The following is a 13,098-nucleotide window of genomic DNA, read 5'->3' on the forward strand; positions in this document are numbered from 1 at the left end:
ATTAGCATGCCATTCGGTTTTCAGTTAATAACTTTTTCCACATGCCTTAGATCGCTTTGCGGTCTTCAGAGAGTTGGTTCCTCGTAAAATGTCCAACAGAAATCATTCATCGATTTATTTTTAGGGGTTAAGGGGCAACCTGTGGCGATTTTTCTTTGAAAAAGTGATATTCCCCATAGTAAATCGTATGAAAACTTTAAATGGCTGGCGCTAAAATATAGTTTCTCCGATCGAGCTGAAATTTTGCACAGTTGATGTGGGACCAAAAAGGAACTCAAAAAGTGTACAGGAGTAAAATGTCTTTCGGTGTCCCACTCTAATATCTATATCTATATCTATACAGCCATTCCATAGGAAAACAATATAGTGCATCTCTGATTGTCGTGACCCGTATTTTTTTATTTCGTCATTAGGGTGACCAATTTTCATATAGGGTGGTCAAAAATATAAGGTTTTTCAAAACTAAAAATTTTCAAAAATCTTAAGTTTTGAACCAGTTGACCGATTTTAAACTTCTTTTTTTGTTTAAAAGCTATTGAACTGTTGTTTTCAGGAAAAATACGTTAAAGGGGCTAAAATGTAAAGAGTACTATAAAATATGCAAATATATTAGTATTTTCATGGTCTCGGGACCAAAGAGGTACCCTGGTTTTATATTTTTATCAGAAAATCCAAGAAAATTTGGCGTAATATCAATCAAAAAATCAGAGATTGGAAGTTTGGGCTGCAAAACGGTGAGTCGATAAGGAGAGCGTCCAACATAGCTCTGGTCCTCACAAGTTCCTACCTCATGCTTCCACGGGTCAAGCGATGACAAAGACCGCCAGCTAAGAGTTGTGTGCTTAGCTGGTAGCGCAGCCTGGGCACTGTTGTCCTTCTAACTTCAGCTAGATTGAGGAGGTACGAATCGAGCGTTTGTTCACCAAGGAGGTGCGGCTCAAACAGCGTCTGTTCTGGTATCCAGCGGATGAGTAAGAAACGCTGCACCACGCCAGCTAGATCCAAGGTGGTAGCCCCATCAACGTGGTCGTCCTAGTGTTGGTTGGGACGTTAAACAGAACTGGCACGATGGCCCTCCGGCGAGACAGGAGTGTTGGCGTAGGCCCAATAAGCCACCCGTAAAAATCCCCATTGCGAATAACATAGGAGAAAATACGACTCGATACAATCGGCAAAGACCCACGCGACGAAATAAGGACTACGATTGGAAACTTCGAACATGGAATTGCAATGACAGGATAATCTACGACGAACTACATCCCCGCAACTTCGACATCGTGGCGTTGCAGAAACTTTGTTGGACTGGACAGAAAGTGTGGAAAAGCGGGCATCGAGCGACTACCTTCTACCAAAGCTGTGGCACCACTAATGAACTGGGAACAGGATTTATAGTGTTGGGCAAGATGCAACAACATGTGATCGGGTGGCAGCCGATCAACGCAAGGATGTGCATGTTAAGAGTTAAGGGCCGTTTCTTCAACTACAGCATCATCAACGTCCACTGCCCACACGAAGGGAGACCTGATGACGAGAAAGAAGCGTTCTACGCGCAGTTAAAGCAAACATACGATGGTTGCTCGCCGCGTGACGTGAAAATCGTTGTCGGCGACATGAACGCGCAGGTAGGAAGGGAGAAAATGTACAGACCGGTAATCGGGTGAAACAGCCTGCACGCCGTATCGAATGATAACGGCCAGCGATGCGTAAACTTTGCAGCCTCCCGTAGTATGGTAGTCCGAAGCACCTTCTTCCCCCGCAAAGATATCCACAAAGCCACCTGGAGATCACCCGACCAACAAACAGAAATCAAATCGACTACGTTCTAATCGACGGTAAATTCTTCTCGGATATAACCAATGTCCGCACATACCGCAGTGCGAATATAGATTCGGATCACTACTTAGTCGCTGTATGCATGCGATCAAAACATTCGACAGTTATCACCACGCGTCGAAGTCGAACGCCGCGGCTCAACATCGAGCAGCTGCGTAACGTAGAAGTGGCTCAAGACTACGCTCAGCAGTTAGCAGTGGCCCTACCAACAGAAGAGCAGCTTGGTGCAGCTACACTTGAAGATGGCTGGAGGGACATCCGATCCGCCATAGGTAGTACCTCGGCTACAGCAATAGGCTTCGCGACTCCGAATCACAGAAACGACTGGTACGACGGCGAATGTGAGCAGTTGAAAAACGAGAAGAACGCAGCATGGGTGAGAATGCTGCAACACCGTACGAGAGCGAATGAGGCACGTTACAAACAGGCGCGGAACAGGCAGAACTCAGTCTTCCGGATGAAGAAGCGCCAGCAGGAAGAACGAGATCGCGAAGCGATGGAAGAGCTGTACCGCGCTAAGGATACACGAAAGTTCTACGAGAAACTGAACCGCTCGCGCAGAGGCTTTGTGCCACAAGCCGACATGTGCCGAGATAATCACGGGAATATTCTCACGAGCGAGCGTGAGGTGGTTGAGAGGTGACGGCAGCATTACGATGAGCACCTCAATGGCGACGTTGCAAGTACCGAAGGTGGCGTGGTAACAGATCTAGGAGTATGTGCACAGGACGAAAGACTTCCGGCCTTTGACCTCCAAGAGATTGAGGAGGAGGTTGACCGGTTGAAAAACAACAAAGCCGCTGGAGCAGATCAACTATCAAGCGAGCTTCTAAAATACGGTGGAGCAACATTGGTGAGAGCACCACACTGGGTCATTACCAAGATTTGGGAAGAGGAAATATTACCGGAGGAATGGATGGAAGGTATTGTGTGTCCCATCTACAAAAAGGGCGACAAGTTGGATTGCGGGAACTACCGCAATCACTACCGCGAACTACCGCGATCACACTACTGAGCGCTGCCTACAAGATACTCTCTCAAATTTTATGCCGCCGACTATCACCGATTGCAAGAGAGTTCGTGGGGCAATATCAGGCTGGATTTATGGGTGAACGCGTTACAACGGACCAGATGTTCGCCATCCGCCAGGTGTTGCAGAAATGCCGCGAATACAACGTGCCCACACATCACTTGTTCATCGATTTCAAATCGGCGTATGATACAATCGATCGAGAACAGCTATGGCAGATTATGCACGAATACGGATTCCCGGATAAACTGATACGGTTGATCAAGGCGACGATGGATCGAGTGATGTGCGTAGTTCGAGTACCAGGGACACTCTCGAGTCCCTTCGAATCTCGCAGAGGGTTATGGCAAGGTGATCGTCTGTTGTGCTTGCTGTTCAACATTGCTTTAGAGGGTGTAATTAGGAGAGCGGGGATAAACACTAGTGGTACGATTTTCACGAAGTCCGTTCAGCTGATTCGTTTCGCTGATGATATTGATATTATTGCTCGTAAATTTGAGACGATGGCGGAAACGTACATCCGACTAAAGAGTGAAGCCAGACGAATCGGATTAGTCATTAATGTGTCGAAGACAAAGTACATGATGGCAAAGGGCTCCAGGGAGGAATCACCGCGCCCGCCACCCCGAATTTATATCGACGGTGATTAAATCGAGGCGGTTGAAGAATTCGTGTACTTGGGCTCACTGGTGACCGCCGACAACGACACCAGCAGAAAAATTCAGAGGCGGATTGTGGCAGGTAATCGTGCTTACTTTGGACTCCGCAGAACTCTACGATCCAATAAAGTTCGCCGTAACACTAAGTTAACCATCTACAAAACGCTGATTAGACCGGTCGTCCTCTATGGGCACGAAACTTGGATCCTACGTGCAGAGGACCAACGCGGACTTGGAGTTTTCGAACGGAAGGTGTTGCGTACCATCTACGGCGGAGTGCAGATGGAAGACGGGACTTGGAGAAGGCGAATGAACCACGAGCTGCATCACCAACCAACCATCGTCCATACCGCGAAAATCGGGAGGCTACAATCCCATACAAATAAAACAGAAATGAGCTGACAAGGGAAGGTTACGATGGTATCCTCCGGGGATTTTAAACGGGACTATTTTTGTTGCATTCTACATGTGTAAATATGAATAAATCCAAAGCCTTTCGGGTGAAGGGCCAGTGGTGTAGTCAGGAGGGGCCCTCAAAGGGATAAATTAGATAAAATATGAAATTATTGAAAATGCTCAAACGTCATCAAAATGTAAATTTCAAAATGTATTGTAGTAGAAACAGGCAGAATATGCATTATTACTGCGAAAGTTTTCCAGGGCAAAGGGTTATTGCAACCATAACAAATTGCAAACGCTCCATAGAATATCAAAAAACCATAGGGTTACCAAGCGTATAATCGCACCATGCTTATGGGGTGAGGGTTCGATTCCCGCTTCGGGCGTTGAAACTTTTCGTGAGAATAGTTTCTTCCCCGTTTCCACTGGTGCATGCTCCGTTGTCCGTTGTCTAATGTTAAGTTTAAAACAGTCTGTACAGCCGAAAGCTGAAGACGTTGTCCGTGTCTTTTTTTTAAGCGCTCCCTAAAGAATGAACATATGTTCCATGAAAATGTGCAATGTTACCCATAAATAATTGAAAACGTTTCATACTTTATAAAAAGTGTACCGGTAAAACATAAAATTTTCTCATTAAAAGTGAAATTTTGCACCAATAAATAATACTGAAATGCTCCATAATGAAATACAAATGCTCCATAGAAAAATGGAAATGCTCCATAAAAATCTAAATTGTACCCATAGAAAATCTACATTGTACCCATAGAAAATTGAATATCGCTCCATAGAAAAATGAAATTGCACCATAGAAAATAGACAAATACTCCATAAGTATTATCAATCTGCACCACATAAAATACAATTTGCTCCATAAAAAATTGAAAATTCTCCATAACTTAAAATATTTGCACCACTAAAGCAGTGCAATGTAAAGCAATTCACCCCTGTCTAATTAAATTATGAGAATATGCTATCTATGGAAGATTTGGTGCAGTTTGATAATACTTATGGAGAATTATTTTACTCTCTATGGTGCAATTTAATTTTTCTATGGAGCAATATTCAATTTTCTATGCAAACAATTTTAATTATTTATGGAGCATTTGCATTTTTCTATGGAGCATTTGTATTTTATTATGGAGCATTTCAGTATTATTTATTGGCGCAAAAGTTCACTTTTAATGTTAAAATTTTATGTTTTACCGGTACATTTTTTATAAAGTATGAAACGTTTTCAATAATTTATGGGTAACATTGCACATTTTCATGGCACATATGATCATTCTTTTTGGAGCGCTTTTTGATTTTCTATGGAGCGTTTCTATTTATTTATGGGCGCAATAAATAGGCTGCCGTTTTCCAGCGATTCTTCAAGAAAATTATCCAGAAATTTCTCCAGGAGTTCCTCTGCAGATTTCTCAAGGAATTTCTCTAGATATTCCTCCAGGAATTCGTACAGTCATGTCTCCACGCATTCCTTCAGGAGCTTCTCTAGGGAATCCTTTAGAGATCGCTCTATCAATTCCTCCAGGAATACCTCCAGGCATTCCTCCAGGAGTTCCTCCAGGGATTCTCATAGGGATTCCTCCAGGGATTCATCCAGGCATTTCTTCAGGATGATTCTAGGACTCTTCTAGGAATACCTTTAAGAATTCCACCAGGAATTACTCCAGGAACCCCTGCAGAAATTACCTCAGGAATTCTTGCAGAAATTAATGCAGTAATTCGTTCAGAAATTACAATGGCAATTTATCCAGAAATTTCTCCAGGAAATCATCCTCCCGGAGTTTATATACGCATTATTCCAAGAATCCAGGGATTCCTCCAAAAATTCCGTCAGGATTTGCCAGTAATTTACCAGCAATTTCTCGAGGTATTTACCAGGAATACCTTCAGGGATCCCACTAAAGATTCTTCCGGAGATTCCTCCAGTATTTCATCCAGATATTCATCCAAGAATTCTTCAAGAAATTACTCCAGAAAATCCGCTGGGAATTTCTTTAGAAATTTATTACTCGCGCTGTCTGTCTGTCAGTCTGACCATTATGCATTCGGAAACTACTTAACCGATCGGTGTGAAATTTTGTAGGTGGATATTTTTGGTGCCGGGGAAGGTTCTTAGCTTGGTGTGAGACCTCTGTGGTCTCTGGAACGGGAGGCTCCCATACAGATGACTTTCAAATCACACTGTTCCATTTTCTTTACGGACCAACTGCTAAAATTTACAACATACCTAAATGTTTCCTTCTTTTTATCAAAGGTTTTTCTTTCGAGTGGTGCTGTTGTGTAGTTTATGGCAGTTGCACTGTGAGCACTATGGTCGAGTTGTCCGCTTAAGTTACATTGATAAAGAGTTGGTAAGCAATCAAACTAACAAACAGCATTCTTTGTCTGAGACAAATGTACCAAATGGAAGATAACGTGCCTCTGGATGCGGCCTTTCAATGTATATACAAATGAGTTTACATACCCTTTGGAGCCATACAACTAATTAATTAATGAAATGATCAACAAGGTTTTTGAACGTTTGAATTTGTCCTCATGGTGGGTGGCTATGTTCATAATATGTAGAACAAGTTAAGAAAATCAACAAAAACATTAGAAAAACTGTGTCGTAGTGCAAAAGCCACAATTAAAATGGGCAATACAAGGTTTTACACATAAGATGCGACGCGAGACAGGACACAACACTTATAGTTCTTACAACAAATTAAAAGGATTTAAGGACAGACTTGTAAAAATCCCAAAATGGCCGCCACAATGGCCGACTTTGGTACCTACTCACGATTTTGAGGGCACAAATCTCTTCGTAAACAAAACCAGCGCACCTGAGCTTCTTATTTTAAGCTTATCACAAGTGAGCAAGAACAGAATAATAAAACAGATTGCTGTTTGAAGCTTGCTTCTTGAGATTTGTGCGTTTGAAGTTTTGATGCACTGTTGAAGCGGGATTTCAAGACGTTTGTCCTTAAATTTACCTTTTAAGTCGACCGGTTTCGGGCTCGACGTTGCCCATCGACAGGACGATGTCCGACTGATTACATGGAGCACTAATACAATCGTACTGCGCACAGTACTCGTCGAAGTTGTTGTTGTTTCACTGAATTCTCAGCTTAGTCAAGTTGAAGAGGGGGGATTGTATTGGAGGATCGTCTTCGTTCATGAGAGGGCGATCAGCTGTGGCGATGTACATAGATTCCCAGGCGTTTAGTTCTGCAGCTTTTCTAACGTTCTTCACCAACTTAGCGTTCTCCCAATCCACAGCATGGTCCAAATGTGTGGTGTGTACTGCTACACTGGATTCATTGGTTCGTTCATTTTCGACTGCGTGTTTATGCTCACGAAGGCGAATTTTGAACTTCCTCCGAGTTTGTCCAATGTACACCGCAGGGCAGCTCTGACACGGTATTTGGTAGATCCCAGATTTTTCCTCCGCTGGGACCTTGTCTTTCAAGTTGCATAACAGGTCCTTCAACGTGTTGTTACTTTTGTACAAATTAAAAGGATTTAAGGACAGACTTGTAAAAATCCCAAAATGGCCGCCACAATGGCCGACTTTGGTACCTACTCACGATTTTGAGGGCACAAATCTCTTCGTAAACAAAACCAGCGCACCTGAGCTTCTTATTTTAAGCTTATCACAAGTGAGCAAGAACAGAATAATAAAACAGATTGCTGTTTGAAGCTTGCTTCTTGAGATTTGTGCGTTTGAAGTTTTGATGCACTGTTGAAGCGGGATTTCAAGACGTTTGTCCTTAAATTTACCTTTTAAGTCGACCGGTTTCGGGCTCGACGTTGCCCATCGACAGGACGATGTCCGACTGATTACATGGAGCACTAATACAATCGTACTGCGCACAGTACTCGTCGAAGTTGTTGTTGTTTCACTGAATTCTCAGCTTAGTCAAGTTGAAGAGGGGGGATTGTATTGGAGGATCGTCTTCGTTCATGAGAGGGCGATCAGCTGTGGCGATGTACATAGATTCCCAGGCGTTTAGTTCTGCAGCTTTTCTAACGTTCTTCACCAACTTAGCGTTCTCCCAATCCACAGCATGGTCCAAATGTGTGGTGTGTACTGCTACACTGGATTCATTGGTTCGTTCATTTTCGACTGCGTGTTTATGCTCACGAAGGCGAATTTTGAACTTCTTCCGAGTTTGTCCAATGTACACCGCAGGGCAGCTCTGACACGGTATTTGGTAGATCCCAGATTTTTCCTCCGCTGGGACCTTGTCTTTCAAGTTGCATAACAGGTCCTTCAACGTGTTGTTACTTTTGTACACAACCTGAAATCCATGGTGAACGGGGTTGGACATTTTTGGGTAGAACGGGAGACTAATTCTTTTTACTTCTTTCTTTTCCGGCTTCAGTGTTGTGGCATTCTTTCTGTGTTTTTTCCTCTCGTGTTTACGGAGGATTTTATCCACGAATTCTTTTTCGTAGCCATTCAGCTCCCCAGCACGGTGAATTTTATTTCTCTCCTCCACAAAATCCTCTCTTTCCATAGGGATATTATACAAACGGTGTGCCATGGAATGAAACGCTGCTTGCTGTTGCGCACCAAAGTGGTGTGAATCCGAAGTAATGTACCTGTCTGTCGAGGTAGGTTTCCGGTAGATTGCGTATTTTAATCTATTTTCCTCTGTTTTAGAGATCATCAGATCAAGAAACGGCAGCTTCCCGTCCACCTCTTTCTCCAGCGATCTGTTGAATTCCCAACATGAGAGCATAAAATTTACGCTGGAGAAAGAGGTGGACGGGAAGCTGCCGTTTCTTGATCTGATGATCTCTAAAACAGAGGAAAATAGATTAAAATACGCAATCTACCGGAAACCTACCTCGACAGACAGGTACATTACTTCGGATTCACACCACTTTGGTGCGCAACAGCAAGCAGCGTTTCATTCCATGGCACACCGTTTGTAATATCCCTATGGAAAGAGAGGATTTTGTGGAGGAGAGAAATAAAATTCACCGAGCTGGGGAGCTGAATGGCTACGAAAAAGAATTCGTGGATAAAATCCTCCGTAAACACGAGAGGAAAAAACACAGAAAGAATGCCACAACACTGAAGCCGGAAAAGAAAGAAGTAAAAAGAATTAGTCTCCCGTTAAACCCAAAAATCTCCAACCCCGTTCAGGAAACCCTTAAACACCATGGATTTTAGGTTGTGTACAAAAGTAACAACACGTTGAAAGACCTGTTATGCAACTTGAAAGACAAGGTCCCAGCGGAGGAAAAATCTGGGATCTACCAAATACCGTGTCAGAGCTGCCCTGCGGTGTACATTGGACAAACTCGGAGGAAGTTCAAAATTCGCCTTCGTGAGCATAAACACGCAGTCGAAAATGAACGAACCAATGAATCCAGTGTAGCAGTACACACCACACATTTGGACCATGCTGTGGATTGGGAGAACGCTAAGTTTGTGAAGAACGTTAGAAAAGCTGCAGAACTAAACGCCTGGGAATCTATGTACATCGCCACAGCTGATCGCCCTCTCATGAACGAAGACGATCCTCCAATACAATCCCCCCTCTTCAACTTGACTAAGCTGAGAATTTAGTGAAACAACAACAACTTCGACGAATACTATGCGCAGTACGATTGTATTAGTGCTCCATGTAATCAGTCGGACATCGTCCTGTCGATGGGCAACGTCGAGCCTGAAACCGGTCGACTTAAAAGGTAAATTTAAATCCTTTTAATTTGTTGTAAGAACTATAAGTGTTGTGTCCTGTCTCGCGTCGCATCTTATGTGTATTGTCGAGGTTCTTACGTTAGCACAAACCTCAAGAAATTGAAGTAATACAAGGTTTGCCGGGTCAGCTAGTAACCCTATAAAAAATCAAATCAATTGATATGAAATTGAGTTAGTTATAGCGACAAATTCCCAAATTAGATACACCTGCCCAAGTGGTACAAGACCCTATGTGAAAACTGTTCAAAACAATACAAAATGTTGAGCCCAAATTCGTTTATATTTTCATTCTAGCGGAAGATGGCATAACCTATGAACGAAATAAGAAACGAGATGTGCGTAATTGGTATCGGGGAAATGACAAATACCGGGAGGAAAGATACGATGTACGTAATACCAATACCAGAGGGGACATACCGATCATGCATGGCGATTGCGATGGTATGTATATTAATTTAATATAGATAGCAAATGACACAGCTTTTATTTAACGATCATTGGTAGAAAATCTTGCAAGGTCACTCAATGAATTAATTCAAATGGTTCGAGAACTTCGTGAGGAGGTGAGGAGACAACGAGAGGAAATTCAGCAGCTCAGGAGTTTGATTGAAAATTGTGCAGGTTGTCAAAAAGCGCCAACACAGTTGCGTGAAAGTTGTCAGCATAACAACCCCTGTTTCCCAGGTATGAATTATACTATTCTAGAAGAGTTTAATCTTTTGATTGTTTTTCCTGCTCAACAGGTGTACATTGATGATGATTAACCTGATTTTTTTTATTTTTAGGTGTACATTGCTATGACACTCAAACCGGCATGAGGTGCGGACATTGCCCTCGAGGATACGTAGGAGATGGTATAAATTGCAAGCCTGGAGTGACTTGCGCCGAAAAACCATGTTTCTCGTAATTATCTCTCCCTTGTTAAAAATTGCATATTTTGGATATAAATAATTTAATGAAATTCAATTAACATATCTGTGAAATGTTCAAAACTCAACAAACAATCTAGTATTTTGGAACAACGAAAGTAAACGCTAACCGAACATTTTTTCAAAGGTTGGCAAAGCCATTTATGATATTCTTATAATTGGGGTTTCAATTTTTCAACCTCAGACTCATAGTAATATTTAAATTCGATTATCTATATAGATGATAAATTTAATATTTTATGCACAAATAAGTGACACACAAAATTATTTAAAAATTTATAAACGTGAGTTCAATAAATAAAATATACAAATTTCTATAGTCAAGATTTTTTTTGCAGTCAAACAAATATCATAACTCATACAAAATAATCTAATAACGGGGCTGTTTGTATTGGATAAGTATAAAATGTTAACCTACACCGTAAATGTAAAACTGATTCTCAGTAATTTCTCCAAACTGCGTAATGCTTTTATGTGTGGGGATTATATGACAATTACCATAAATGTATGGTCTAGTGATTATAAGTATGTGTAGTTATTAATATTTATTCTATGGAAAAAAAATAATACAAACGGTTGAATGAAATTTGTGGATCACGATCGTCGATGAAAGTAACATATCATTCAAAAAATTGCAAATCGATTGCCTCTGTTTTCGAGCCCAATAGTGTCGTTGAATTGTGTAATTAGATTGTTTCATAATAATTTTGCTACAACATCTCTATCAGCACAGTTAATCGCATTATTTTGGCATCACTTAACACATAATATTTGCTTGAATGTTAACATTGCTTTGAATAATATTTCACTTTATTATTATTTGCTTAAATACATAGTCTAATCAAACACTTTATTTTCTATCTTATTTCTAAATCGATGTTATATCCTGCTGTGATTGATTCTGTATAACTTCATATCTGTTGCTTTCAACTAAGTGTTCTGTAATGATTCTTGAAAAAAATACATGGTTGTGTAAACTTATCCTGTAAAAAGAGTAAAGGTTTCAGATATGAAAGAAAAATGCTCAAAATGGGCCGATCTCTACTTCAGCATGATAATCCAGAATAACCACACAAGCTCACAAACTATACAAAACTAGGCTTGTGCAAAATAAACCCACGTAAACAAGGGCGGTTCGTGAATGTAAATTAACTATGGTAAGTACTACAGCATGGATCATGGCTTCTACATATTAATATGATCATACAGTTGACAATAGTTTTTCTCAATTATGCAATTGAATCACGCAATTTGGTGCCTATTGAGGCAATACAAAATTCGAATGTCGAACTCTATAATATTCATTTACTTTTCAAGTAAGTATTTGCTAGCTCCTCGTTATTACTTATGGCAGATATCTATCTGAAGGCTGTAAAATTAAGCTTTCTTAATTATTTGAGAGTATTCATGGAGGAAATGGGTGAAAGTGACAAACACTCATTTTCTCATTTTCAAGAAAACTAATTTCCAAGATTTTCATAATTTGTTCACTACATATAAATTGTATGAAATTCCATGATCAATCCAATTTCTCCGAATTACTGTATTATTTTAATTGACGTATACCTTATTTAATAATACAGCTGAACATTTTGAAGTTCAGTAGATTTTCTGCTATAATCGCGACCCACAATCAGATAAAATGTTATTCACAGCCTTGGAATCTTGTATCTCTCATGTGTACATAGACAAGTATTATTATATCTGACCTTAAACTTGTTGGTTTGATTCCCGTAGGTTTAATGTTAATCAACTGAAGATTTCAAATCTCTGTTTATTTTGGAACTTCAAGTTAAGATTTAGTTTTAATCTTTCGGGATGCGTACAGTAAAAAATAACAAAACAGTGTTAAGAAAACCTCGTTTGACCTTCACAACCCGAGCGAAGAGAATTTTTACCTCTTACAGTTGTGCGTCCTGAATCGATAATACACTCCCAATGCAAAATATGGGGTCATCAGCCCTTATCTCTGTCAGTTTGCGTGTGGTGTGGAGTGGAGGCCTCATTAAAAATGGCAGCCTATTAAACGCCCCATAATGATTTAAAAGGTTTCCAAAAATAATTCCAAAATTGCCAATAAAAAAAAACAGATTGTACCTTCATAAACGTCCATAAACAAATAAAAAGGGTATAAATAAAGGCAGCCTATTTATTGCACCCATAAACGAATTGAAACGCTCCATAGAAAATCAAAAAGTGCTCCATAAAGTATGAACATATGTTCCATGAAAATGTGCACTTTTACCCATAAATAATTGAAAACGTTCCATATTTTATAAAAAATGTACTGGTAAAACATAAAATTTTTTCATTAAAAGTGAAATTATGCACCAATAAATAATACTGAAATTGGCTTCTTTAGCGGTGTTGAGATAATCCCATATTCTGAATCTGCATGCGAAACTGAGCCAAAATCCAAATTTTCATGATTTTTGGTGCCCAGGAACCTATTTAAAAATCAATTTGAAGTTTGTATGGGAGGGAGCGATTTGTCGAATCACCCCTCGTCGCATTTTGTACTGGGCGGAGCTGTCAAGCAGTTGCCCA

At 40.6% G+C, this 13,098-nt stretch overlaps 1 protein-coding gene across 4 annotated transcripts in view; it reads left to right on the forward strand.

Moving 5' to 3' along the window:
- The window catches only part of LOC109403696 (cartilage oligomeric matrix protein), a 120,001-nt gene that overhangs the window by 64,042 nt on the left and 42,861 nt on the right, over nucleotides 1-13,098 (forward strand). For 3 of the 4 annotated variants that reach the window (XM_062851737.1, XM_062851739.1, XM_062851738.1), the window contains exons 7-9: nucleotides 9,917-10,063; nucleotides 10,127-10,306; nucleotides 10,408-10,525. In XM_062851737.1, the coding sequence (XP_062707721.1) occupies nucleotides 9,917-10,063; nucleotides 10,127-10,306; nucleotides 10,408-10,525 (445 nt within the window). The other variant, XM_062851740.1, reaches the window with a different exon arrangement.

This window comes from Aedes albopictus, chromosome 2, assembly GCF_035046485.1.
Source record: "Aedes albopictus strain Foshan chromosome 2, AalbF5, whole genome shotgun sequence".
Taxonomy (NCBI): Eukaryota; Metazoa; Arthropoda; class Insecta; order Diptera; family Culicidae; genus Aedes; species Aedes albopictus.